Here is a 26,225-nt window from a genome sequence, read left to right as displayed (position 1 = left end):
AGGGCTGGCCGGGCTGCAGCGGGGTCTGGGGGGACGTGCGGGGCTGAGTTCCAGGGCCCGGGGCGGCCGGCGACCCCCCGGCGCCCGGCCCCCCCCCCCCGCTCACCGGGTGCCTCCCCTGGGGGTACATCCTGCCGTCCCAAGGCCAGGAGCCGCCCGAGCCGGACAATGTGGGCCGGGGGCGGCGGCGCGGGGCGCGCGGCCGGGCGGGCGGGGCGGACGCGCTGCGGGACCCGCGGTCCCTGCCTACCCCGCGCGGGCGCCGGGCGGCGGGAAGGTGGGCGGCCGGCTCGGTGGCGGCGCGGGCGGCCGGCCCCGCGCGGAGCCGCCTCCCTCCGGCGGGGCTCGGCCAGGAGCCACGGGCAGTGGCGCCGCTGCCCCCGCGCGCCCCGCCCGGCGCCCGCGCCCCCCGCTCACCGGTTGCCTCCCCTGGGGGTACATCCTGGCGTCCCAAGGCCCGGCGCCGCCCGAGCCGGACAATGGGGGCCGGGGGCGGCGGCGCGGGGCGCGCGGCCGGGCGGGCGGGGCGGACGCGCTGGGGGACCCGCGGTCCCTACCGACCCCGCGCGGGCGGCGGGCGGCGGGAAGGTGGGCGGCCGGCTCGGTGGCGGCGCGGGCGGCCGGCCCCGCGCGGAGCCGCCTCCCTCCGGCGGGGCTCGGCCAGGAGCCACGGGCAGAGCCGCCTTAAGGTGGCGCCGCTGCCCCCGCGCGCCCCGCCCGGCGCCCGCGCCCCCCGCTCACCGGGTGCCTCCCCTGGGGGTACATCCTGCCGTCCCAAGGCCCGGCGCCGCCCGAGCCGGACAATGGGGGCCGGGGGCGGCGGCGCGGGGCGCGCGGCCGGGCGGGCGGGGCGGACGCGCTGCGGGACCCGCGGTCCCTGCGGACCCTGCGCGGGCGGCGGGCGGCGGGAAGGTGGGCGGCAGGCTCGGTGGCGGCGCGGGGCGGCGGGCCCCGCGCGGAGCCGCCTCCCTCCGGCGGGGCTCGGCCAGGAGCCGCGGGCAGAGCCGCCTTAAGGTGGCGCCGCTGCCCCCGCGCGCCCCGCCCGGCGCCCGCGCCCCCCGCGCGCGCGGCGACCCAGACCCCGGTCCCTGCGCCCTGGGCCCGCGGGGAAACTGAGGCTGGCGGCCAGGCCCTGGGCTCCCACCCCGGACGAGGAAACGACCGACACCCGCCGCCCCCGCCCCGTGGGGAGGGCGCCGGTCTGGGGTCAGCAATGGCTTTCCCCAGGCAGTGACATTGGGCTCAGATTGAAGGGTCAGGAGGAGGGTCTGGCCAAGGGGAGGCAGGAACACCTGCCAGGGAAGGACAGGGCCGGGCTCCACTGCCCAGCAGGTCAGGCCCTGGCCGGTCGGTCTGGGCCTCCCTGCTCCTCTGGAAGGTAGGAGCTCAGACGGGAGTCTGGGGCAGAGACACCCCCTCCTGGGCCATCCAGGGAGCCCTCACTGCCAGTGGGGAGTCCTTGCTCCCATCTTGTCTATGAGACCCTGAGCCCATTAAGTCAGTCAGCAAACACCAGAACCTACTGTGCTGGGCCGTCCTGGTCCACAGCGCCTCCGGGGACAGGGGGCTAGGCACCGGCACTGTGTAGGGGAGCCCCCTGTTGCTGTTGGACCTCTAGGCAGGTAAGCAGCAGCGGAAGGGCACCGGATCCCCTGCCTGAGTCACAGGTGCACTGTCTCTGACGGGTGCCATCCCCCACCTGGAGGGCGCAGGCCAAGCCCCCAGGGCCTGGCACAACACCATTCCTTCTCCCAGTGAGGGGCCTACTGCATGCACCCGTGGATGGCACCAGGCTCCCCCACAACAGAACTGGGGTCCAGACATGCCCAGGAAGGCATGCCAGGGCGGGCACTCCAGCACCCCACACTCCCCACCAGGAAGCCCTGGCACAGCTCTGCCCTAGGCTCTGACATTCTGAGGGACAGAATCTAAGCATCTGTCTGCTCAGAGCCCCAGAACCCCTACCATCCCCCTAGAAGCCACTGGTCAGTCTCAGGATCTCCTGAGTAACCCTGGGACACTTGAGAACCTTGACACCCCCCTCAGAACCCTGGGGCACATTCAGAAGCTCAGGAAAGATCTCAGAAGCCCACAGAATTGGGGTCAATCTGGGAGCCTTGAGGACAGCCTGGAGAGGTGGGCTCAGTCTAAGTCAGGGCCTGAGAACAATCTCAGAACCTTCTGGCAATACCACTGGGATGGACTCAGGGCTTCCAGAATTCCCAGTGTCTCAGGGTCCAACGCCAAACCTCAGACTTGGGCAGGAAGGGACCTCCAAGACCATCAGCCAGGGCCTTTCCTGGGACAGAGGCCTCTCCACAGTCTCCTACCCAGAGGGCCACCCTCGGCTCCAGGGGACACCCAGCCCCTGCCCCCTGCCCGCCTCTCTGCTGGCTGGCTCCAGCTGTAGCCCCTGTCCCCAGAAACTGAAAATCACTTTGCTTCCATGAGCCGGTTCCCCAATCAGCCCTCCGGAGCCTCTGCAGGATTTCATGATGAGCCTCGCTCCCTGGGTCTGCCTTGGCCCAAATTGCACCCTGGGGTCCCGTGGCTTCCCGACCCCACCCTCCCTCCTCAACACCCCAGCCCTGCCGTTACCTGCTTATGCATCTCGATGTTGAGCCCGTAGGACATTTCGTAGTACTGCAAAGGAAAAGCCCACTGGGGACACCTAGGAGCCAGGGGGCACTGGGGTCTCAAGAGCACCCAGGCTAGGGGTCAGTGTGACATGGAGGCCCCAGCCCCATGGGGGCGTCAGAAGGAGAGACCAGGGGGGAATCAGGGGGTCTGCCTGGAGGAGTCCCTCTGCCCTCCTAGGAGAGGAGGGGCAGGTGGGGATACCCAGAGACCCTGGCCCACAGGGCTGCGGAGGGGCAGTCCGGAGGCAGTGGACAGGAAGCCCAGATCTCAGGCGGGTAGGATGGGGCTCAGGGTCAACACCAGCCCCCGGCCCTTCTCCCCCCCCCCCCCGTCCAAGGACCAGCCCCTTACCATAACATAATGCCGCTGCATCTCGGTCTTCTCACTGGCCAGCTTCTCGCATTCCAGCTTGAGGCTGGGGAGGAGAGGACAGGAGGGTCCCCGGGCCCCACAGTGGGCCAGTTTCCAAAGTGAGGAGGTGGGCCCCCCTCACTTCCCCCCACCCTCCCGCGACCCGGGGGTGCAGGCTGTCGCCCCTCGCCGCCCCCGCGGTGGCAACCCGCAGCCCTGGGCGCCACCTGCCCTGGACTGCGGTGCTGGCGCTCACCTGTGGTACTGCGCCTGCAGGAACTGGAACTCCTCCTTGATGCGGTCGCAGATCTCCAGGATGGAGAACTTGAAGGGCTGGCCGGGCTGCAGCGGGGTCTGGGGGGACGTGCGGGGCTGAGTTCCAGGGCCCGGGGCGGCCGGCGACCCCCCGGCGCCCGGCCCCCCCCCGCTCACCGGGTGCCTCCCCTGGGGGTACATCCTGCCGTCCCAAGGCCAGGAGCCGCCCGAGCCGGACAATGTGGGCCGGGGGCGGCGGCGCGGGGCGCGCGGCCGGGCGGGCGGGGCGGACGCGCTGCGGGACCCGCGGTCCCTGCCTACCCCGCGCGGGCGCCGGGCGGCGGGAAGGTGGGCGGCCGGCTCGGTGGCGGCGCGGGCGGCCGGCCCCGCGCGGAGCCGCCTCCCTCCGGCGGGGCTCGGCCAGGAGCCACGGGCAGTGGCGCCGCTGCCCCCGCGCGCCCCGCCCGGCGCCCGCGCCCCCCGCTCACCGGTTGCCTCCCCTGGGGGTACATCCTGGCGTCCCAAGGCCCGGCGCCGCCCGAGCCGGACAATGGGGGCCGGGGGCGGCGGCGCGGGGCGCGCGGCCGGGCGGGCGGGGCGGACGCGCTGGGGGACCCGCGGTCCCTACCGACCCCGCGCGGGCGGCGGGCGGCGGGAAGGTGGGCGGCCGGCTCGGTGGCGGCGCGGGCGGCCGGCCCCGCGCGGAGCCGCCTCCCTCCGGCGGGGCTCGGCCAGGAGCCACGGGCAGAGCCGCCTTAAGGTGGCGCCGCTGCCCCCGCGCGCCCCGCCCGGCGCCCGCGCCCCCCGCTCACCGGGTGCCTCCCCTGGGGGTACATCCTGCCGTCCCAAGGCCCGGCGCCGCCCGAGCCGGACAATGGGGGCCGGGGGCGGCGGCGCGGGGCGCGCGGCCGGGCGGGCGGGGCGGACGCGCTGCGGGACCCGCGGTCCCTGCGGACCCTGCGCGGGCGGCGGGCGGCGGGAAGGTGGGCGGCAGGCTCGGTGGCGGCGCGGGGCGGCGGGCCCCGCGCGGAGCCGCCTCCCTCCGGCGGGGCTCGGCCAGGAGCCGCGGGCAGAGCCGCCTTAAGGTGGCGCCGCTGCCCCCGCGCGCCCCGCCCGGCGCCCGCGCCCCCCGCGCGCGCGGCGACCCAGACCCCGGTCCCTGCGCCCTGGGCCCGCGGGGAAACTGAGGCTGGCGGCCAGGCCCTGGGCTCCCACCCCGGACGAGGAAACGACCGACACCCGCCGCCCCCGCCCCGTGGGGAGGGCGCCGGTCTGGGGTCAGCAATGGCTTTCCCCAGGCAGTGACATTGGGCTCAGATTGAAGGGTCAGGAGGAGGGTCTGGCCAAGGGGAGGCAGGAACACCTGCCAGGGAAGGACAGGGCCGGGCTCCACTGCCCAGCAGGTCAGGCCCTGGCCGGTCGGTCTGGGCCTCCCTGCTCCTCTGGAAGGTAGGAGCTCAGACGGGAGTCTGGGGCAGAGACACCCCCTCCTGGGCCATCCAGGGAGCCCTCACTGCCAGTGGGGAGTCCTTGCTCCCATCTTGTCTATGAGACCCTGAGCCCATTAAGTCAGTCAGCAAACACCAGAACCTACTGTGCTGGGCCGTCCTGGTCCACAGCGCCTCCGGGGACAGGGGGCTAGGCACCGGCACTGTGTAGGGGAGCCCCCTGTTGCTGTTGGACCTCTAGGCAGGTAAGCAGCAGCGGAAGGGCACCGGATCCCCTGCCTGAGTCACAGGTGCACTGTCTCTGACGGGTGCCATCCCCCACCTGGAGGGCGCAGGCCAAGCCCCCAGGGCCTGGCACAACACCATTCCTTCTCCCAGTGAGGGGCCTACTGCATGCACCCGTGGATGGCACCAGGCTCCCCCACAACAGAACTGGGGTCCAGACATGCCCAGGAAGGCATGCCAGGGCGGGCACTCCAGCACCCCACACTCCCCACCAGGAAGCCCTGGCACAGCTCTGCCCTAGGCTCTGACATTCTGAGGGACAGAATCTAAGCATCTGTCTGCTCAGAGCCCCAGAACCCCTACCATCCCCCTAGAAGCCACTGGTCAGTCTCAGGATCTCCTGAGTAACCCTGGGACACTTGAGAACCTTGACACCCCCCTCAGAACCCTGGGGCACATTCAGAAGCTCAGGAAAGATCTCAGAAGCCCACAGAATTGGGGTCAATCTGGGAGCCTTGAGGACAGCCTGGAGAGGTGGGCTCAGTCTAAGTCAGGGCCTGAGAACAATCTCAGAACCTTCTGGCAATACCACTGGGATGGACTCAGGGCTTCCAGAATTCCCAGTGTCTCAGGGTCCAACGCCAAACCTCAGACTTGGGCAGGAAGGGACCTCCAAGACCATCAGCCAGGGCCTTTCCTGGGACAGAGGCCTCTCCACAGTCTCCTACCCAGAGGGCCACCCTCGGCTCCAGGGGACACCCAGCCCCTGCCCCCTGCCCGCCTCTCTGCTGGCTGGCTCCAGCTGTAGCCCCTGTCCCCAGAAACTGAAAATCACTTTGCTTCCATGAGCCGGTTCCCCAATCAGCCCTCCGGAGCCTCTGCAGGATTTCATGATGAGCCTCGCTCCCTGGGTCTGCCTTGGCCCAAATTGCACCCTGGGGTCCCGTGGCTTCCCGACCCCACCCTCCCTCCTCAACACCCCAGCCCTGCCGTTACCTGCTTATGCATCTCGATGTTGAGCCCGTAGGACATTTCGTAGTACTGCAAAGGAAAAGCCCACTGGGGACACCTAGGAGCCAGGGGGCACTGGGGTCTCAAGAGCACCCAGGCTAGGGGTCAGTGTGACATGGAGGCCCCAGCCCCATGGGGGCGTCAGAAGGAGAGACCAGGGGGGAATCAGGGGGTCTGCCTGGAGGAGTCCCTCTGCCCTCCTAGGAGAGGAGGGGCAGGTGGGGATACCCAGAGACCCTGGCCCACAGGGCTGCGGAGGGGCAGTCCGGAGGCAGTGGACAGGAAGCCCAGATCTCAGGCGGGTAGGATGGGGCTCAGGGTCAACACCAGCCCCCGGCCCTTCTCCCCCCCCCCCCCCCGTCCAAGGACCAGCCCCTTACCATAACATAATGCCGCTGCATCTCGGTCTTCTCACTGGCCAGCTTCTCGCATTCCAGCTTGAGGCTGGGGAGGAGAGGACAGGAGGGTCCCCGGGCCCCACAGTGGGCCAGTTTCCAAAGTGAGGAGGTGGGCCCCCCTCACTTCCCCCCACCCTCCCGCGACCCGGGGGTGCAGGCTGTCGCCCCTCGCCGCCCCCGCGGTGGCAACCCGCAGCCCTGGGCGCCACCTGCCCTGGACTGCGGTGCTGGCGCTCACCTGTGGTACTGCGCCTGCAGGAACTGGAACTCCTCCTTGATGCGGTCGCAGATCTCCAGGATGGAGAACTTGAAGGGCTGGCCGGGCTGCAGCGGGGTCTGGGGGGACGTGCGGGGCTGAGTTCCAGGGCCCGGGGCGGCCGGCGACCCCCCGGCGCCCGGCCCCCCCCCGCTCACCGGGTGCCTCCCCTGGGGGTACATCCTGCCGTCCCAAGGCCAGGAGCCGCCCGAGCCGGACAATGTGGGCCGGGGGCGGCGGCGCGGGGCGCGCGGCCGGGCGGGCGGGGCGGACGCGCTGCGGGACCCGCGGTCCCTGCCTACCCCGCGCGGGCGCCGGGCGGCGGGAAGGTGGGCGGCCGGCTCGGTGGCGGCGCGGGCGGCCGGCCCCGCGCGGAGCCGCCTCCCTCCGGCGGGGCTCGGCCAGGAGCCACGGGCAGTGGCGCCGCTGCCCCCGCGCGCCCCGCCCGGCGCCCGCGCCCCCCGCTCACCGGTTGCCTCCCCTGGGGGTACATCCTGGCGTCCCAAGGCCCGGCGCCGCCCGAGCCGGACAATGGGGGCCGGGGGCGGCGGCGCGGGGCGCGCGGCCGGGCGGGCGGGGCGGACGCGCTGGGGGACCCGCGGTCCCTACCGACCCCGCGCGGGCGGCGGGCGGCGGGAAGGTGGGCGGCCGGCTCGGTGGCGGCGCGGGCGGCCGGCCCCGCGCGGAGCCGCCTCCCTCCGGCGGGGCTCGGCCAGGAGCCACGGGCAGAGCCGCCTTAAGGTGGCGCCGCTGCCCCCGCGCGCCCCGCCCGGCGCCCGCGCCCCCCGCTCACCGGGTGCCTCCCCTGGGGGTACATCCTGCCGTCCCAAGGCCCGGCGCCGCCCGAGCCGGACAATGGGGGCCGGGGGCGGCGGCGCGGGGCGCGCGGCCGGGCGGGCGGGGCGGACGCGCTGCGGGACCCGCGGTCCCTGCGGACCCTGCGCGGGCGGCGGGCGGCGGGAAGGTGGGCGGCAGGCTCGGTGGCGGCGCGGGGCGGCGGGCCCCGCGCGGAGCCGCCTCCCTCCGGCGGGGCTCGGCCAGGAGCCGCGGGCAGAGCCGCCTTAAGGTGGCGCCGCTGCCCCCGCGCGCCCCGCCCGGCGCCCGCGCCCCCCGCGCGCGCGGCGACCCAGACCCCGGTCCCTGCGCCCTGGGCCCGCGGGGAAACTGAGGCTGGCGGCCAGGCCCTGGGCTCCCACCCCGGACGAGGAAACGACCGACACCCGCCGCCCCCGCCCCGTGGGGAGGGCGCCGGTCTGGGGTCAGCAATGGCTTTCCCCAGGCAGTGACATTGGGCTCAGATTGAAGGGTCAGGAGGAGGGTCTGGCCAAGGGGAGGCAGGAACACCTGCCAGGGAAGGACAGGGCCGGGCTCCACTGCCCAGCAGGTCAGGCCCTGGCCGGTCGGTCTGGGCCTCCCTGCTCCTCTGGAAGGTAGGAGCTCAGACGGGAGTCTGGGGCAGAGACACCCCCTCCTGGGCCATCCAGGGAGCCCTCACTGCCAGTGGGGAGTCCTTGCTCCCATCTTGTCTATGAGACCCTGAGCCCATTAAGTCAGTCAGCAAACACCAGAACCTACTGTGCTGGGCCGTCCTGGTCCACAGCGCCTCCGGGGACAGGGGGCTAGGCACCGGCACTGTGTAGGGGAGCCCCCTGTTGCTGTTGGACCTCTAGGCAGGTAAGCAGCAGCGGAAGGGCACCGGATCCCCTGCCTGAGTCACAGGTGCACTGTCTCTGACGGGTGCCATCCCCCACCTGGAGGGCGCAGGCCAAGCCCCCAGGGCCTGGCACAACACCATTCCTTCTCCCAGTGAGGGGCCTACTGCATGCACCCGTGGATGGCACCAGGCTCCCCCACAACAGAACTGGGGTCCAGACATGCCCAGGAAGGCATGCCAGGGCGGGCACTCCAGCACCCCACACTCCCCACCAGGAAGCCCTGGCACAGCTCTGCCCTAGGCTCTGACATTCTGAGGGACAGAATCTAAGCATCTGTCTGCTCAGAGCCCCAGAACCCCTACCATCCCCCTAGAAGCCACTGGTCAGTCTCAGGATCTCCTGAGTAACCCTGGGACACTTGAGAACCTTGACACCCCCCTCAGAACCCTGGGGCACATTCAGAAGCTCAGGAAAGATCTCAGAAGCCCACAGAATTGGGGTCAATCTGGGAGCCTTGAGGACAGCCTGGAGAGGTGGGCTCAGTCTAAGTCAGGGCCTGAGAACAATCTCAGAACCTTCTGGCAATACCACTGGGATGGACTCAGGGCTTCCAGAATTCCCAGTGTCTCAGGGTCCAACGCCAAACCTCAGACTTGGGCAGGAAGGGACCTCCAAGACCATCAGCCAGGGCCTTTCCTGGGACAGAGGCCTCTCCACAGTCTCCTACCCAGAGGGCCACCCTCGGCTCCAGGGGACACCCAGCCCCTGCCCCCTGCCCGCCTCTCTGCTGGCTGGCTCCAGCTGTAGCCCCTGTCCCCAGAAACTGAAAATCACTTTGCTTCCATGAGCCGGTTCCCCAATCAGCCCTCCGGAGCCTCTGCAGGATTTCATGATGAGCCTCGCTCCCTGGGTCTGCCTTGGCCCAAATTGCACCCTGGGGTCCCGTGGCTTCCCGACCCCACCCTCCCTCCTCAACACCCCAGCCCTGCCGTTACCTGCTTATGCATCTCGATGTTGAGCCCGTAGGACATTTCGTAGTACTGCAAAGGAAAAGCCCACTGGGGACACCTAGGAGCCAGGGGGCACTGGGGTCTCAAGAGCACCCAGGCTAGGGGTCAGTGTGACATGGAGGCCCCAGCCCCATGGGGGCGTCAGAAGGAGAGACCAGGGGGGAATCAGGGGGTCTGCCTGGAGGAGTCCCTCTGCCCTCCTAGGAGAGGAGGGGCAGGTGGGGATACCCAGAGACCCTGGCCCACAGGGCTGCGGAGGGGCAGTCCGGAGGCAGTGGACAGGAAGCCCAGATCTCAGGCGGGTAGGATGGGGCTCAGGGTCAACACCAGCCCCCGGCCCTTCTCCCCCCCCCCCCGTCCAAGGACCAGCCCCTTACCATAACATAATGCCGCTGCATCTCGGTCTTCTCACTGGCCAGCTTCTCGCATTCCAGCTTGAGGCTGGGGAGGAGAGGACAGGAGGGTCCCCGGGCCCCACAGTGGGCCAGTTTCCAAAGTGAGGAGGTGGGCCCCCCTCACTTCCCCCCACCCTCCCGCGACCCGGGGGTGCAGGCTGTCGCCCCTCGCCGCCCCCGCGGTGGCAACCCGCAGCCCTGGGCGCCACCTGCCCTGGACTGCGGTGCTGGCGCTCACCTGTGGTACTGCGCCTGCAGGAACTGGAACTCCTCCTTGATGCGGTCGCAGATCTCCAGGATGGAGAACTTGAAGGGCTGGCCGGGCTGCAGCGGGGTCTGGGGGGACGTGCGGGGCTGAGTTCCAGGGCCCGGGGCGGCCGGCGACCCCCCGGCGCCCGGCCCCCCCCCGCTCACCGGGTGCCTCCCCTGGGGGTACATCCTGCCGTCCCAAGGCCAGGAGCCGCCCGAGCCGGACAATGTGGGCCGGGGGCGGCGGCGCGGGGCGCGCGGCCGGGCGGGCGGGGCGGACGCGCTGCGGGACCCGCGGTCCCTGCCTACCCCGCGCGGGCGCCGGGCGGCGGGAAGGTGGGCGGCCGGCTCGGTGGCGGCGCGGGCGGCCGGCCCCGCGCGGAGCCGCCTCCCTCCGGCGGGGCTCGGCCAGGAGCCACGGGCAGTGGCGCCGCTGCCCCCGCGCGCCCCGCCCGGCGCCCGCGCCCCCCGCTCACCGGTTGCCTCCCCTGGGGGTACATCCTGGCGTCCCAAGGCCCGGCGCCGCCCGAGCCGGACAATGGGGGCCGGGGGCGGCGGCGCGGGGCGCGCGGCCGGGCGGGCGGGGCGGACGCGCTGCGGGACCCGCGGTCCCTACCGACCCCGCGCGGGCGGCGGGCGGCGGGAAGGTGGGCGGCCGGCTCGGTGGCGGCGCGGGCGGCCGGCCCCGCGCGGAGCCGCCTCCCTCCGGCGGGGCTCGGCCAGGAGCCACGGGCAGAGCCGCCTTAAGGTGGCGCCGCTGCCCCCGCGCGCCCCGCCCGGCGCCCGCGCCCCCCGCTCACCGGGTGCCTCCCCTGGGGGTACATCCTGCCGTCCCAAGGCCCGGCGCCGCCCGAGCCGGACAATGGGGGCCGGGGGCGGCGGCGCGGGGCGCGCGGCCGGGCGGGCGGGGCGGACGCGCTGCGGGACCCGCGGTCCCTGCGGACCCTGCGCGGGCGGCGGGCGGCGGGAAGGTGGGCGGCAGGCTCGGTGGCGGCGCGGGGCGGCGGGCCCCGCGCGGAGCCGCCTCCCTCCGGCGGGGCTCGGCCAGGAGCCGCGGGCAGAGCCGCCTTAAGGTGGCGCCGCTGCCCCCGCGCGCCCCGCCCGGCGCCCGCGCCCCCCGCGCGCGCGGCGACCCAGACCCCGGTCCCTGCGCCCTGGGCCCGCGGGGAAACTGAGGCTGGCGGCCAGGCCCTGGGCTCCCACCCCGGACGAGGAAACGACCGACACCCGCCGCCCCCGCCCCGTGGGGAGGGCGCCGGTCTGGGGTCAGCAATGGCTTTCCCCAGGCAGTGACATTGGGCTCAGATTGAAGGGTCAGGAGGAGGGTCTGGCCAAGGGGAGGCAGGAACACCTGCCAGGGAAGGACAGGGCCGGGCTCCACTGCCCAGCAGGTCAGGCCCTGGCCGGTCGGTCTGGGCCTCCCTGCTCCTCTGGAAGGTAGGAGCTCAGACGGGAGTCTGGGGCAGAGACACCCCCTCCTGGGCCATCCAGGGAGCCCTCACTGCCAGTGGGGAGTCCTTGCTCCCATCTTGTCTATGAGACCCTGAGCCCATTAAGTCAGTCAGCAAACACCAGAACCTACTGTGCTGGGCCGTCCTGGTCCACAGCGCCTCCGGGGACAGGGGGCTAGGCACCGGCACTGTGTAGGGGAGCCCCCTGTTGCTGTTGGACCTCTAGGCAGGTAAGCAGCAGCGGAAGGGCACCGGATCCCCTGCCTGAGTCACAGGTGCACTGTCTCTGACGGGTGCCATCCCCCACCTGGAGGGCGCAGGCCAAGCCCCCAGGGCCTGGCACAACACCATTCCTTCTCCCAGTGAGGGGCCTACTGCATGCACCCGTGGATGGCACCAGGCTCCCCCACAACAGAACTGGGGTCCAGACATGCCCAGGAAGGCATGCCAGGGCGGGCACTCCAGCACCCCACACTCCCCACCAGGAAGCCCTGGCACAGCTCTGCCCTAGGCTCTGACATTCTGAGGGACAGAATCTAAGCATCTGTCTGCTCAGAGCCCCAGAACCCCTACCATCCCCCTAGAAGCCACTGGTCAGTCTCAGGATCTCCTGAGTAACCCTGGGACACTTGAGAACCTTGACACCCCCCTCAGAACCCTGGGGCACATTCAGAAGCTCAGGAAAGATCTCAGAAGCCCACAGAATTGGGGTCAATCTGGGAGCCTTGAGGACAGCCTGGAGAGGTGGGCTCAGTCTAAGTCAGGGCCTGAGAACAATCTCAGAACCTTCTGGCAATACCACTGGGATGGACTCAGGGCTTCCAGAATTCCCAGTGTCTCAGGGTCCAACGCCAAACCTCAGACTTGGGCAGGAAGGGACCTCCAAGACCATCAGCCAGGGCCTTTCCTGGGACAGAGGCCTCTCCACAGTCTCCTACCCAGAGGGCCACCCTCGGCTCCAGGGGACACCCAGCCCCTGCCCCCTGCCCGCCTCTCTGCTGGCTGGCTCCAGCTGTAGCCCCTGTCCCCAGAAACTGAAAATCACTTTGCTTCCATGAGCCGGTTCCCCAATCAGCCCTCCGGAGCCTCTGCAGGATTTCATGATGAGCCTCGCTCCCTGGGTCTGCCTTGGCCCAAATTGCACCCTGGGGTCCCGTGGCTTCCCGACCCCACCCTCCCTCCTCAACACCCCAGCCCTGCCGTTACCTGCTTATGCATCTCGATGTTGAGCCCGTAGGACATTTCGTAGTACTGCAAAGGAAAAGCCCACTGGGGACACCTAGGAGCCAGGGGGCACTGGGGTCTCAAGAGCACCCAGGCTAGGGGTCAGTGTGACATGGAGGCCCCAGCCCCATGGGGGCGTCAGAAGGAGAGACCAGGGGGGAATCAGGGGGTCTGCCTGGAGGAGTCCCTCTGCCCTCCTAGGAGAGGAGGGGCAGGTGGGGATACCCAGAGACCCTGGCCCACAGGGCTGCGGAGGGGCAGTCCGGAGGCAGTGGACAGGAAGCCCAGATCTCAGGCGGGTAGGATGGGGCTCAGGGTCAACACCAGCCCCCGGCCCTTCTCCCCCCCCCCCGTCCAAGGACCAGCCCCTTACCATAACATAATGCCGCTGCATCTCGGTCTTCTCACTGGCCAGCTTCTCGCATTCCAGCTTGAGGCTGGGGAGGAGAGGACAGGAGGGTCCCCGGGCCCCACAGTGGGCCAGTTTCCAAAGTGAGGAGGTGGGCCCCCCTCACTTCCCCCCACCCTCCCGCGACCCGGGGGTGCAGGCTGTCGCCCCTCGCCGCCCCCGCGGTGGCAACCCGCAGCCCTGGGCGCCACCTGCCCTGGACTGCGGTGCTGGCGCTCACCTGTGGTACTGCGCCTGCAGGAACTGGAACTCCTCCTTGATGCGGTCGCAGATCTCCAGGATGGAGAACTTGAAGGGCTGGCCGGGCTGCAGCGGGGTCTGGGGGGACGTGCGGGGCTGAGTTCCAGGGCCCGGGGCGGCCGGCGACCCCCCGGCGCCCGGCCCCCCCCCGCTGACCGGGTGCCTCCCCTGGGGGTACATCCTGCCGTCCCAAGGCCAGGAGCCGCCCGAGCCGGACAATGTGGGCCGGGGGCGGCGGCGCGGGGCGCGCGGCCGGGCGGGCGGGGCGGACGCGCTGCGGGACCCGCGGTCCCTGCCTACCCCGCGCGGGCGCCGGGCGGCGGGAAGGTGGGCGGCCGGCTCGGTGGCGGCGCGGGCGGCCGGCCCCGCGCGGAGCCGCCTCCCTCCGGCGGGGCTCGGCCAGGAGCCACGGGCAGTGGCGCCGCTGCCCCCGCGCGCCCCGCCCGGCGCCCGCGCCCCCCGCTCACCGGTTGCCTCCCCTGGGGGTACATCCTGGCGTCCCAAGGCCCGGCGCCGCCCGAGCCGGACAATGGGGGTCGGGGGCGGCGGCGCGGGGCGCGCGGCCGGGCGGGCGGGGCGGACGCGCTGGGGGACCCGCGGTCCCTACCGACCCCGCGCGGGCGGCGGGCGGCGGGAAGGTGGGCGGCCGGCTCGGTGGCGGCGCGGGCGGCCGGCCCCGCGCGGAGCCGCCTCCCTCCGGCGGGGCTCGGCCAGGAGCCACGGGCAGAGCCGCCTTAAGGTGGCGCCGCTGCCCCCGCGCGCCCCGCCCGGCGCCCGCGCCCCCCGCTCACCGGGTGCCTCCCCTGGGGGTACATCCTGCCGTCCCAAGGCCCGGCGCCGCCCGAGCCGGACAATGGGGGCCGGGGGCGGCGGCGCGGGGCGCGCGGCCGGGCGGGCGGGGCGGACGCGCTGCGGGACCCGCGGTCCCTGCGGACCCTGCGCGGGCGGCGGGCGGCGGGAAGGTGGGCGGCAGGCTCGGTGGCGGCGCGGGGCGGCGGGCCCCGCGCGGAGCCGCCTCCCTCCGGCGGGGCTCGGCCAGGAGCCGCGGGCAGAGCCGCCTTAAGGTGGCGCCGCTGCCCCCGCGCGCCCCGCCCGGCGCCCGCGCCCCCCGCGCGCGCGGCGACCCAGACCCCGGTCCCTGCGCCCTGGGCCCGCGGGGAAACTGAGGCTGGCGGCCAGGCCCTGGGCTCCCACCCCGGACGAGGAAACGACCGACACCCGCCGCCCCCGCCCCGTGGGGAGGGCGCCGGTCTGGGGTCAGCAATGGCTTTCCCCAGGCAGTGACATTGGGCTCAGATTGAAGGGTCAGGAGGAGGGTCTGGCCAAGGGGAGGCAGGAACACCTGCCAGGGAAGGACAGGGCCGGGCTCCACTGCCCAGCAGGTCAGGCCCTGGCCGGTGGGTCTGGGCCTCCCTGCTCCTCTGGAAGGTAGGAGCTCAGACGGGAGTCTGGGGCAGAGACACCCCCTCCTGGGCCATCCAGGGAGCCCTCACTGCCAGTGGGGAGTCCTTGCTCCCATCTTGTCTATGAGACCCTGAGCCCATTAAGTCAGTCAGCAAACACCAGAACCTACTGTGCTGGGCCGTCCTGGTCCACAGCGCCTCCGGGGACAGGGGGCTAGGCACCGGCACTGTGTAGGGGAGCCCCCTGTTGCTGTTGGACCTCTAGGCAGGTAAGCAGCAGCGGAAGGGCACCGGATCCCCTGCCTGAGTCACAGGTGCACTGTCTCTGACGGGTGCCATCCCCCACCTGGAGGGCGCAGGCCAAGCCCCCAGGGCCTGGCACAACACCATTCCTTCTCCCAGTGAGGGGCCTACTGCATGCACCCGTGGATGGCACCAGGCTCCCCCACAACAGAACTGGGGTCCAGACATGCCCAGGAAGGCATGCCAGGGCGGGCACTCCAGCACCCCACACTCCCCACCAGGAAGCCCTGGCACAGCTCTGCCCTAGGCTCTGACATTCTGAGGGACAGAATCTAAGCATCTGTCTGCTCAGAGCCCCAGAACCCCTACCATCCCCCTAGAAGCCACTGGTCAGTCTCAGGATCTCCTGAGTAACCCTGGGACACTTGAGAACCTTGACACCCCCCTCAGAACCCTGGGGCACATTCAGAAGCTCAGGAAAGATCTCAGAAGCCCACAGAATTGGGGTCAATCTGGGAGCCTTGAGGACAGCCTGGAGAGGTGGGCTCAGTCTAAGTCAGGGCCTGAGAACAATCTCAGAACCTTCTGGCAATACCACTGGGATGGACTCAGGGCTTCCAGAATTCCCAGTGTCTCAGGGTCCAACGCCAAACCTCAGACTTGGGCAGGAAGGGACCTCCAAGACCATCAGCCAGGGCCTTTCCTGGGACAGAGGCCTCTCCACAGTCTCCTACCCAGAGGGCCACCCTCGGCTCCAGGGGACACCCAGCCCCTGCCCCCTGCCCGCCTCTCTGCTGGCTGGCTCCAGCTGTAGCCCCTGTCCCCAGAAACTGAAAATCACTTTGCTTCCATGAGCCGGTTCCCCAATCAGCCCTCCGGAGCCTCTGCAGGATTTCATGATGAGCCTCGCTCCCTGGGTCTGCCTTGGCCCAAATTGCACCCTGGGGTCCCGTGGCTTCCCGACCCCACCCTCCCTCCTCAACACCCCAGCCCTGCCGTTACCTGCTTATGCATCTCGATGTTGAGCCCGTAGGACATTTCGTAGTACTGCAAAGGAAAAGCCCACTGGGGACACCTAGGAGCCAGGGGGCACTGGGGTCTCAAGAGCACCCAGGCTAGGGGTCAGTGTGACATGGAGGCCCCAGCCCCATGGGGGCGTCAGAAGGAGAGACCAGGGGGGAATCAGGGGGTCTGCCTGGAGGAGTCCCTCTGCCCTCCTAGGAGAGGAGGGGCAGGTGGGGATACCCAGAGACCCTGGCCCACAGGGCTGCGGAGGGGCAGTCCGGAGGCAGTGGACAGGAAGCCCAGATCTCAGGCGGGTAGGATGGGGCTCAGGGTCAACACCAGCCCCCGGCCCTTCTCCCCCCCCCCCGTCCAAGGACCAGCCCCTTACCATAACATAATGCCGCTGCATCTCGGTCTTCTCACTGGCCAGCTTCTCGCATTCCAGCTTGAGGCTGGGGAGGAGAGGACAGGAGGGTCCCCGGGCCCCACAGTGGGCCAGTTTCCAAAGTGAGGAGGTGGGCCCCCCTCACTTCCCCCCACCCTCCCGCGACCCGGGGGTGCAGGCTGTCGCCCCTCGCCGCCCCCGCGGTGGCAACCCGCAGCCCTGGGCGCCACCTGCCCTGGACTGCGGTGCTGGCGCTCACCTGTGGTACTGCGCCTGCAGGAACTGGAACTCCTCCTTGATGCGGTCGCAGATCTCCAGGATGGAGAACTTGAAGGGCTGGCCGGGCTGCAGCGGGGTCTGGGGGGACGTGCGGGGCTGAGTTCCAGGGCCCGGGGCGGCCGGCGACCCCCCGGCGCCCGGCCCCCCCCCGCTGACCGGGTGCCTCCCCTGGGGGTACATCCTGCCGTCCCAAGGCCAGGAGCCGCCCGAGCCGGACAATGTGGGCCGGGGGCGGCGGCGCGGGGCGCGCGGCCGGGCGGGCGGGGCGGACGCGCTGCGGGACCCGCGGTCCCTGCCTACCCCGCGCGGGCGCCGGGCGGCGGGAAGGTGGGCGGCCGGCTCGGTGGCGGCGCGGGCGGCCGGCCCCGCGCGGAGCCGCCTCCCTCCGGCGGGGCTCGGCCAGGAGCCACGGGCAGTGGCGCCGCTGCCCCCGCGCGCCCCGCCCGGCGCCCGCGCCCCCCGCTCACCGGTTGCCTCCCCTGGGGGTACATCCTGGCGTCCCAAGGCCCGGCGCCGCCCGAGCCGGACAATGGGGGCCGGGGGCGGCGGCGCGGGGCGCGCGGCCGGGCGGGCGGGGCGGACGCGCTGCGGGACCCGCGGTCCCTGTCGACCCCGCGCGGGCGGCGGGCGGCGGGAAGGTGGGCGGCCGGCTCGGTGGCGGCGCGGGCGGCCGGCCCCGCGCGGAGCCGCCTCCCTCTGCGGGGCTCGGCCAGGAGCCGCGGGCAGAGCCGCCTTAAGGTGGCGTCGCTGCCCCCGCGCGCCCCGCCTGGCGCCCGCGCCCCCCCGCTAACCGGGTGCCTCCCCTGGGGGTACATCCTGCCGTCCCAAGGCCTGGCGCCGCCCGAGCCGGAAAATGGGGGCCGGGGGCGGCGGCGCGGGGCGCGCGGCCGGGCGGGCGGGGCGGACGCGCTGCGGGACCCGCGGTCCCTGCGGACCCTGCGCGGGCGGCGGGCGGCGGGAAGGTGGGCGGCAGGCTTGGTGGCGGCGTGGGCGGCGGGCCCCGCGCGGAGCCGCCTCCCTCAGGCGGGGCTCGGCCAGGAGCCGCGGGCAGAGCAGCCTTAAGGTGGCGCCGCTGCCCCCGCGCGCCCCGCCCGGCGCCCGCGCCCCCGCGCGCGCGGCGACCCAGACCCCGGTCCCTGCGCCCTGGGCCCGCGGGGAAACTGAGGCTGGCGGCCAGGCCCTGGGCTCCCACCCCAGACGAGGAAACGACCGACACCCGCCGCCCCCGCCCCGTGGGGAGGGCGCTGGTCTGGGGTCAGCAATGGCCTTCCCCAGGCAGTGACATTGGGCTCAGATTGAAGGGTCAGGAGGAGGGTCTGGCCAAGGGGAGGCAGGAACACCTGCCAGGGAAGGACATGGCCGGGCTCCACTGCCCAGCAGGTCAGGCCCTGGCCGGTCGGTCTGGGCCTCCCTGCTCCTCTGGAAGGTAGGAGCTCAGACGGGAGTCTGGGGCAGAGACACCCCCTCCTGGGCCATCCAGGGAGCCCTCACTGCCAGTGGGGAGTCCTTGCTCCCATCTTGTCTATGAGACCCTGAGCCCATTAAGTCAGGCAGCAAACACCAGAACCTACTGTGCTGGGCTGTCCTGGTCCACAGCGCCTCCGGGGACAGGGGGCTAGGCACCGGCACTGTGTAGGGGAGCCCCCTGTTGCTGTTGGACCTCTAGGCAGGTAAGCAGCAGCGGAAGGGCACTGGATCCCCTGCACACAGGCCTCGTGTTTCGGCAGACAGGTAGACACTGTGCCAAGTGCCCTTCCAGGCACAGGGACCCCGGGTGAAGAAGGGCAGATCCCAGCCCTGTAGGAGTAAGCTCAGAGGAGACCAGCTGCTGACCACACAGAATCCAGCCTAGGAATCCTAAAACTGTGTGTGTGTAAACAGGATGAATGGGGGGCGGTATGTCCGGGTGAGGGCTACTATCCAAGACTGTATCCCAAGGATAAAGTCGGCCACGGAAGGGCGAGGAAGACAAGTCCTGGGTCTACAAAATGAGGGTGTGCTGGAGTATTCGGTGGCTCCCTACTGCCATCAAAATCGGATTTTGCATGATGGCACACACCTGTCATCCCAGCCACTCAGGAGGCTGAGGCAGGAGGATGGCAAGTTTGAGACCAGCCTGAGCAACTTGGTGAGTCCTGTCTCAAAATAAGTGAAAAGGTGCTGGGATTGTAGCTCAGTGGTAGAGCACCGTGGGTTCCATCCCCAGTGCCAAGAAGTAAGAGAAATCCACAGTCCAGGTCTGGGGGTGCAGCTCAGCGGGAGAGCACTGGTTGGGCAGGCATGAGGCCCGGGTTTGATCCCCAGCACCACAAAGATAAAGAAATAATCAAATCCAAACTCCACTCCCTTCCCACAGTGGGCTCAAAATAAAAAAGAGGCTAAAACCCTCAGCCCTTTCTCTCTCCATGACCCCAGCTCCTGGTCTGCTCCATACTCCAGGCACCGCCAGCCCCCGGGTCTGTGCACTTGGCTGTTCCTCAGCCTGGTCACTCTCTGCTGGCTTCTCGTGGACATTTTCAGTGCTGGGGATGCAACCCCCGCCTGCAGGCCAGGCAGGCTCTATCCCAGCTGCGCCCGGCCCTGGCCTTGCTGCTCAGAAAGGCCCCTCCTGTCCTTCCTGCAGCTTTGGGCCCCACCACTCCTGCCCCTCAGGGGCCTGGCATGAAGCAAGCTTGAGGCAAGTCCAGAGGCGTGGACAGGCAGTGGGGAAGGAGTGACCTGTGGGCTGCAGCGCCGCCTTGCCCTGCTGCCCTGCCCCACAGGCCCCCAACGCCAAGAGTGCGTGCTTCCAGGGTCCTGGTTCCAAACGCTTTCCGGGACATGTCCTGCCTCCCCTGGGACACCAACAGTGCCCTCCCGGGACCCTGAGTCCAGAGGGTGTGCCCAGCCCTCTTCACCTGCCCCGTGGCCCCTTGGCTTCTCGGGGCCTCCCTCCCTCAGCCTCTGCCTAAATGCCTCTAGCTCGGGGTGCACCCCCCTTTCCTTCGGCTGTGCTGAGGGTCCCTGCTCATTCACTTTGAGGAGGCCTCACTAAGTTGCCCAGGCTGGCCTCGGAGTGCCGCCTGCCCCAGCCTCCCGAGTGGCTGAGATGACCAGTGGTCCCAGGCCAGGCTCCGGCCTTTCCCTGAGGCTCCTCTGGGTTCTGCTGGGAGCAGCCTCGCCTCCCACCCCTCACGGGTCCCTTTCCTCTCCAGGCCCAGGGCTCTTTCCTTCCTTAGTCTGGTCACCTGGAGGTCACCTTGGCCTGTGCCTCAGGGACCCCATTTTCCCCTTGAGGCTCTAGATCTGGCCCCACCCCAGATCCGTCCTGGGAGACCCTGGCCTGTGGGCCCAGCCACCGACTGGACATCTCCCCTGGGTGTCCCTAGGCCGGTTCCTGACCCTGTCAGCCCCACAGCCCACGCCCATACTCTGAGACAGAGGTCCATCTCCTGCCCTGTGACCCTCCTCCCCACCCCAGCCAGTCCTACCCCTCCCCGCTGTCTGGCTCCTCTCTAGTCCCACCAGCCACCTCCTCCCACCAGCACCTCCCTCTGGGCTGTCAATCAGCCTGGCCCCCTCACTCCCACCTCCCACAGCTCCCTATTGCTCCAGGGGACAATTCCCCAGGGCCTCTGGCCACTTAGCCCCGCCCCCCTTCACCAGTGCACACGGCCACCTTGGCCCAATTGCCTATCTTGTCCCCACTCAGGGCCTTTTCTGGGGCAGTTAACTCTTCCTGGAATTCCCCCTCCTTCCTCTACTGCCTAGAGATGTGCATCCTTCCTAGGCCCCTCAAACGCCTCTCCTCCAGGTAGCACCTCCCAAACCACCCCCAGCCTCCTGGCTCCCCTCCTGGTGTTGGTGTACAAGTGGACTTTTATTCTGGAACCACCTCCTCACACTGCAGGACGCTGGCACCCTAGGGAGGACCCTGACCCAGGTCTTGCCAGGCAGGAGCTTCCTGGATGGGTGGAGGGAAGGGAACAGAACTGAACACCTACATGGTTCCAGGCCCACAGTCAGAGCTAGGAGGAAAGAGCCAGGACTGAAGGGACCAGAGAGGGCGCAGCTTCCTGGAGCAGGGCTTTCTGCCCACCAGCGCCTGGATCCGTCAGCGGCACACTCCACAGCGGGGTAAGTACAGGCTTGTGGACTGCCTGGGAAGCACAAGACCACACGCACCCCATCTCTTGGTGTGCATGAGCTGCCAGGAAGGAGGAGCAGTTGCTGTGAGCTGCAGCGTCCCCACCCTTGAGAGCCGCGGAAGGGACGTGGGGAGGCTTGGCTGAGCCAAGCCTGTGAGATGCGTGGGGATTCGGGTGACTGCTAAGTCCCTGAAATGCACATTCGGCCAGACTAGGAAGCAAGGAAAAGACTCGCTAGGCAGGGAGTTAACAGCCTGCACAGTTTCTAGCACAATCTTCTTTCTCCAGCCAACCCTATCCAGGTACTTCAAGCACCACCTCCTGGGTCTCAGTTTCCCCATCTGCAAAATGAGTGCTGGGAGCTGTGAAATGGAGAAGGGGGTTTGGCTTCCAGTCTCTGTCCTCCCGCTATACAGAGAGACCCAGCCTCTGTTTCCTGGCTGAGTTTCTATGATGTGGATGTGTTTTTTTTTTTTTTAAAGGAAAAAGCTGAGAAGCAGCGCTGGGACCCTGGATTGCTCAGACCACCTTAAATCAGTCTCACTGCCCCAGCTACTGTGGAAATTCCTTTCTCCACGGTGGTTGGCTGAGCACGCCAGCCAATCTATCCGCGGCGCTCCCACAGAGTCTCGCTAAGTAGCTGAGGCTGGCCTTGAGATGCTCCTGCCTCAGCCTCCTGAGTCCTGGGTTCTACAGGTGTGGCCACTGTGCCCAGCCAGGTTTGAGGAGGTGAGAGAAGACCTGGTAGGAAGGAGGGGAGAGTGCAGGGGCACAGAGGGGCAGGTGTGGACAGGAAGGAAGCCAGGGGTTCTTTCTTGGGCAGAAGTTTCAAACTGGGCTGAGACAGAAATAGACACAGGTGGACAGAAGACTCTAGATGAAGAGCTTCTGCCTGAACGGCAGCTCCTGGGAGGAGGACCCCTGCAAGGACCTGAGCAAGTAGGAGACATGCCCCAAGACCTGCCGGCCACTGTCCAGGGCCAGTGGCCACCACACGGGACCCAGAGGTCAGCTGCTCCCAATGTCCTTCTGCTAACCGTGGGGTTCCTCTGGGTGAGGAAGCCCGCAGCTGGACACCTCAGAACAGGGACACGGGGGGTGCCCAGTTGATCTTCCCGCGTTTCCAGGACCACGTGTTCTGGCATCTGTCTCAGGCCCCACAGTCCCATAAGACTCACTGTAAGGTTAGATTTTATGTAAAAAAACATGGCAATTCCGTACAGATATTTCTCCACTAATGAGGTTAACTGTGATTACAGTTCATAATAGATGATGTTCATTAGAAGATAAAAATACGTAAAGGGCTCCTGGGTTCCTTCCCCAGCACCTCACACAAAAAGTTGTGTGTGTGCATGTGCATGTGCATGCGTGTCTGTGTGTATGTGTGTACATGTGCATGTGTCTGTGTGTTGGTATGTGTGTGCATGTGTGTGTGTGCATGTGTCTGTGTTGATGTGTGTGTCTCTATGTGTGCACGTGTGTTTGTGTGTCAGCATGTGTGTGTATGTGTGCATGTGTCATGGTATGTGTGTATGTGTGTGTGTGCATGTGTCTGTGTGTCCATATGTGTGCATGTGTGTGCATGCGTGTATGTGTTGTGTGTATGTGTGTGTGCATGTGTTGTGTGTACGTGTGTGTGCGTGTGTTGTTATGTGTATATGCATGCATGTGTGTACATGTCTGTGTATGTGTGCCGGCATGTGTGTGCATGTGTGTCTGTGTCAGGATGTGTGTGCATGTGTGCATGTGTGGGTGTGTGCATGTGCATACTGCGTGTGTGCATCGGTGTGTGTACATGTGTATGTGTGTATGTGCATGCATGTGTGTCTTTGTGTTAGTATGTGCATACACGTGTGTGTCAGGGTGTGTGTGCATATGTGTGCATGTGTGTGTCTGTGTTAGTGTATGTGTTTGCATGTGTGAGTGCACATGTGTGTGCATGCATGTGTGTTTATGTGTCAGTGTGTGTGTCTGTGTGAGTGTGTGCATGTGTCTCTGTGTTGGTGCATGTGTGCATGTGTGTGCGCACATGTGTGTGTGCATGCATGTGTGTCTATGTGTCTGTGTGTGTGTGTGCGTGTGTCTGTGTGTCGGTGTGCATGCGTGTGTATGCATGTATGTGTGTGTGTGTGTGTGTGTGTGTGTGAAGAAGATGGCTGGGGTGCTCTAACTGCTGTTGTGCCAAACTCTCAGCTGCTGCATGTCTCACCAGCTGCCTCAGGTGAGGACCTGGGGGTGGGCAGCAGGAGAGACCCTCTTTGTTCCATCCTCTTTCCTGTTTTTGGCTTTTATGCCCATACTGATATTTCCTATTCCAACACATACAGACATGATTTTAAAATGGAAATTCCTTCTGTGGGGAGGACGTTATGTGAAAGCTGATTGAATTGCATGTACATGGCATAGCAAGTGACAGGAATTATTTTAAGAGGTGAAGAGACCCCATGCCTTCATGGAGGGCGTCCTCGGGACAGCTGGAGCCCTTTGCAGACCTTCCAGGGCTCCCCAGCCCCTCAACACCTCCTCACGTCGCCTGCTTCCTGCCCCTTCTGCCATTTCCCAAGAGACAGCTCGACAGTTCAAAATATTTTCTCTCAGAGTTACATAAGGCCAGCAATGACAGGGACAAAAGGCACTCATGCTAAAATATCTTCCTGTCCTGTTCCAGGAACAGCAGGTGTCCTTAGAGGCGAAGGCAAGTCTCATTACTGGTTCCAGGCCCGTAAACCCGGGGAGCCTGGGTACAACGTCACACTCTCGTAGGACTGGACGCCTGAGAGCTCTCTCGTCCCAGGGATTGCAAGAGTACTGCCTTGGTTACTCTAACTTCAAATGGACCTCTGTAAGCACGAGCCCTTTAGATAAAATCCACAAGGCTCAGCTCCTGGCATCATGGTGGGACACTGCCAGCTTCAGTTGGGTCTCCTCGGCACATAAGAAAGCAGCAGACCGGGCCCTCTGCCTCACGTCCCCTGCAGGATTCACAGAAGGAGGACCAGAGGGCAAAAGCGTCCCCTCTACGTGTTCAATGTGGTTCAGATTCACTAGTGTGCTAAAACCAGCACATGAGCGCTGGGGTAAGAACAGGGCATTTATTTTGTCCCCAAAGACATTCCTACATTTACTTAGGAATGACCCTGGGATCAGGGGCCCCTTGCAGGGACGACCCCACCTCAGCTCCGTGTGCAGAGTTAATTTCACAGCTACACTGAGAAGGAATGGAGATCCCTCAAGCGTCCTTCTTGCCAAACACAAAACCCAACCTGGTCACCAGAAAACATCGGGAGCCCTCAGCCAGGGCTCTGACCAGGACCTGCCACATCCCGGTCAGGACAGGAAGAGGTGGAGATGGGAGGTCCTGCTCCATCCTGGACGGGATTACTGGCAAGATAACAGCCGGTAGCTGATAATTACTGATAGCTGAGCTGTGGTTACACAAGTGGATGACCTTGTTCTGGGGACACACACTGCCATGGGGGGGAAGGGGGGTGTGCGCCACCTCTCAGGTGTCTGTGGGAATGTGCCTTAGAGCAGAGAGTGAGGAAGCACCCACCCACCCGGGGAAGCAAGGACGGACGGGAGTTTGCTGGACTATGTTTTCTACATTTTGGAAGTAATTTCAAAATTATTGTAAAATAAAAAGAGTTTATCAGGAAGACCCCTTATGACAGTATTTTAAAAAATGGACTTTTAAAAAAGCATCTTACGGAGCTCTAATACGCTTGACACATCTAACTTCAATATTCTGCTATAAGAGTTCCTTATTAGCATACAGGATATGCAAAGTAAGAAAGATAATGACGATAACAATGCTCCTGGGGTCCCCCCCAGCACTCCTCATGGCCCTGTGGCCTGGAGACAGGGCTCCAGCAGAGGAGATGCCCGATCCCCACCGAGACCAGCTCCATCATGCCGTCCCTCCGCAGCCTTGCTGTGAATACAGAAGAGACTGTCCCATAGGCAACCCCCTGACTGACAGGGTCTCTGCACCTGTGAGGAGGAGGGGCCCAGCCCCTGCCACGTTACACAGCCCCATCCAACCTGCTGTCCAGGTGTGAGTGCCTGTCTGAGCTGCTGCCTGCAGGTCGCCAAGCTGTCCCCTACCTCTGGTGCCCGTGCTTGTCTCTGCCCACCTTCGCACCTGACCCTTGTCCCTGCAGGTGCTCCCGCTCAGCACGAGCCAGCTGGTGGGGTCCTTGTGTGCTCCCAGAGGCTTGCTCTGAGCACAGCATCACGGGACGGCACCACCTCCTTGTCAAGCCTGAATCCCCTCCAGCCTGAGAAAAATGCTGCTCCTTATGAGCCTCCCTGTGCTTAGCGAAGGAGCGGGCTCAGTCCATGCCACCCCCGGTACAGATCCCTTCACACCTGGCATCCGTAGTCAGAGCCCAGGGACCTCAAGACCAGCCCTCAGAAGACCGCTGCTTACAGAGTCCCCTGGGAAGTCCCACTCCATCCTGGCCCAGGCCAGGGCGCTCCACGGACATCCCGGGAAACCAGCAGATGTTCCCAAGTCCTACCTCCTGGTTCCTATCCTCAGCCGGGACATCACACGACAAGGACCCCATTCCCAGTCTCCTCAACACACACCAGTTTCAGTTTCAAAGTGTGACTTCTAGAATTCTCTATGGACTCAACATGGCCTGAATCTGACAGGCAGGTGGCCCTTCTAGCAAATTCCAGGAGAGAGAGGCTATCAGAGGTGTAGATTAGAGAAAGCAGCTCTAGCTTAGAGAAATGGCTCATTTAAAAGGATCGTTTTGGGGACTTTTAAAAAACCAATGGAGACACCTAGGATATTCAGAATATCTCATTTACAAAAATTCCAAATGCTGACTACCTTCCTGAGGAAAGGCCTGTCGCTTGAAAGCTGGTCTTTATTTTAGTGTTAACTCCCCTTGGCGGTCAATTCCAGACACCTCTCACCTTTCTCTCTTCAGGTAGCACAAAGCACTTTGGGGTGAGCACCCGGTTGGATTAGCTAAGCACTTGTTAGAACCTGAAGCAAAGCTGGGCAGACCCTGTAGCCCCAGAACAAGGTGAAAGGTAGACGAGGCCCAGCAGAGCCAGCACAGGTCCAGTGCGCTGTGGGAACCGAGGGCCCATCACAGAACCAGGCAGGCCCCAGGTGGGAACCAAGGACGAATAAGTCGGTTTAAGAAAGTCTGACTGAAAGCAAGACAGAGAAGTGGGTGGGGGTCCCTGGGACACTCTAGTGACAGACCAGACAGGAATTGAAGTCCAGGCATATCATTCAGTGGAGGTGTCTGGAGGACTCTCACACAGAAACCTGACCTCTGAAGGGAGGCAAAGGTTAGGATTCCAAGCATGGGGCCAGCGCTGTCCCCAGGATGCTGTAAGGTGGTAGGGACAGTGCTGGTCTGTGGCAGGGGCTCAGAGGGCTCTGCCTGCGATCCAGAGGGGATGGGACGGGGACTGGGTGGGTGTTTAGACCACCAGGATCTCAGGACGCACGAGATGGGAGGAGCTCAGGAGGTTCGGGGCTGAGCTGAATTGAGAGGAGAACACAGGGCCCCTGACCTGCGGTGGGCTAGCTCGCTGTGGC

The 26,225-nt window shown here is 67.0% G+C and overlaps 2 protein-coding genes and 3 long non-coding RNA genes across 5 annotated transcripts; all 5 read right to left on the bottom strand.

Moving 5' to 3' along the window:
• Positions 1–2,598: 2,598 nt before the first annotated feature.
• Positions 2,599–3,530, bottom strand: LOC308640228 (transducin-like enhancer protein 2; the record flags this gene model as incomplete). The annotated part of the gene is made up of 4 exons (XM_081312201.1): positions 3,424–3,530; positions 3,248–3,345; positions 2,992–3,055; positions 2,599–2,643 (listed from the first exon to the last, which is right to left on the bottom strand). Coding segments are annotated over exons 1-4 (231 nt in total), but the record flags the coding sequence as incomplete, so codon positions are not given.
• A 2,384-nt stretch (positions 3,531–5,914) lies between these two features.
• Positions 5,915–6,669, bottom strand: LOC308640231. The gene is made up of 3 exons (XR_014020200.1): positions 6,567–6,669; positions 6,311–6,374; positions 5,915–5,960 (listed from the first exon to the last, which is right to left on the bottom strand). It is a non-coding gene; the product is annotated as an uncharacterized lncRNA (long non-coding RNA).
• A 2,564-nt stretch (positions 6,670–9,233) lies between these two features.
• Positions 9,234–9,985, bottom strand: LOC308640229. Its single transcript, XR_014020198.1, has 3 exons — positions 9,883–9,985; positions 9,627–9,690; positions 9,234–9,279 (listed from the first exon to the last, which is right to left on the bottom strand). It is a non-coding gene; the product is annotated as an uncharacterized lncRNA (long non-coding RNA).
• Positions 9,986–12,526: 2,541 nt separating this feature from the next.
• LOC308640227 (transducin-like enhancer protein 2) lies at positions 12,527–13,480 on the bottom strand (the record flags this gene model as incomplete). The annotated part of the gene is made up of 4 exons (XM_081312200.1): positions 13,374–13,480; positions 13,198–13,295; positions 12,942–13,005; positions 12,527–12,595 (listed from the first exon to the last, which is right to left on the bottom strand). Exons 1-4 carry the CDS (start codon positions 13,395–13,397, stop codon positions 12,527–12,529), a joined length of 255 nt encoding a protein of 84 aa, XP_081168326.1. The 5' UTR covers positions 13,398–13,480.
• Positions 13,481–15,864: 2,384 nt separating this feature from the next.
• On the bottom strand, positions 15,865–16,614 carry LOC308640230. Its single transcript, XR_014020199.1, has 3 exons — positions 16,513–16,614; positions 16,257–16,320; positions 15,865–15,910 (listed from the first exon to the last, which is right to left on the bottom strand). It is a non-coding gene; the product is annotated as an uncharacterized lncRNA (long non-coding RNA).
• Between the last annotated feature and the right edge of the window lie 9,611 nt (positions 16,615–26,225).

Source organism: Spermophilus citellus (genome assembly GCF_964194105.1).
Source record: "Spermophilus citellus genome assembly, contig: SCAFFOLD_329, whole genome shotgun sequence".
Classification (NCBI taxonomy): Eukaryota; Metazoa; Chordata; class Mammalia; order Rodentia; family Sciuridae; genus Spermophilus; species Spermophilus citellus.
This window is presented reverse-complemented; position numbering and strand designations above follow the sequence as displayed.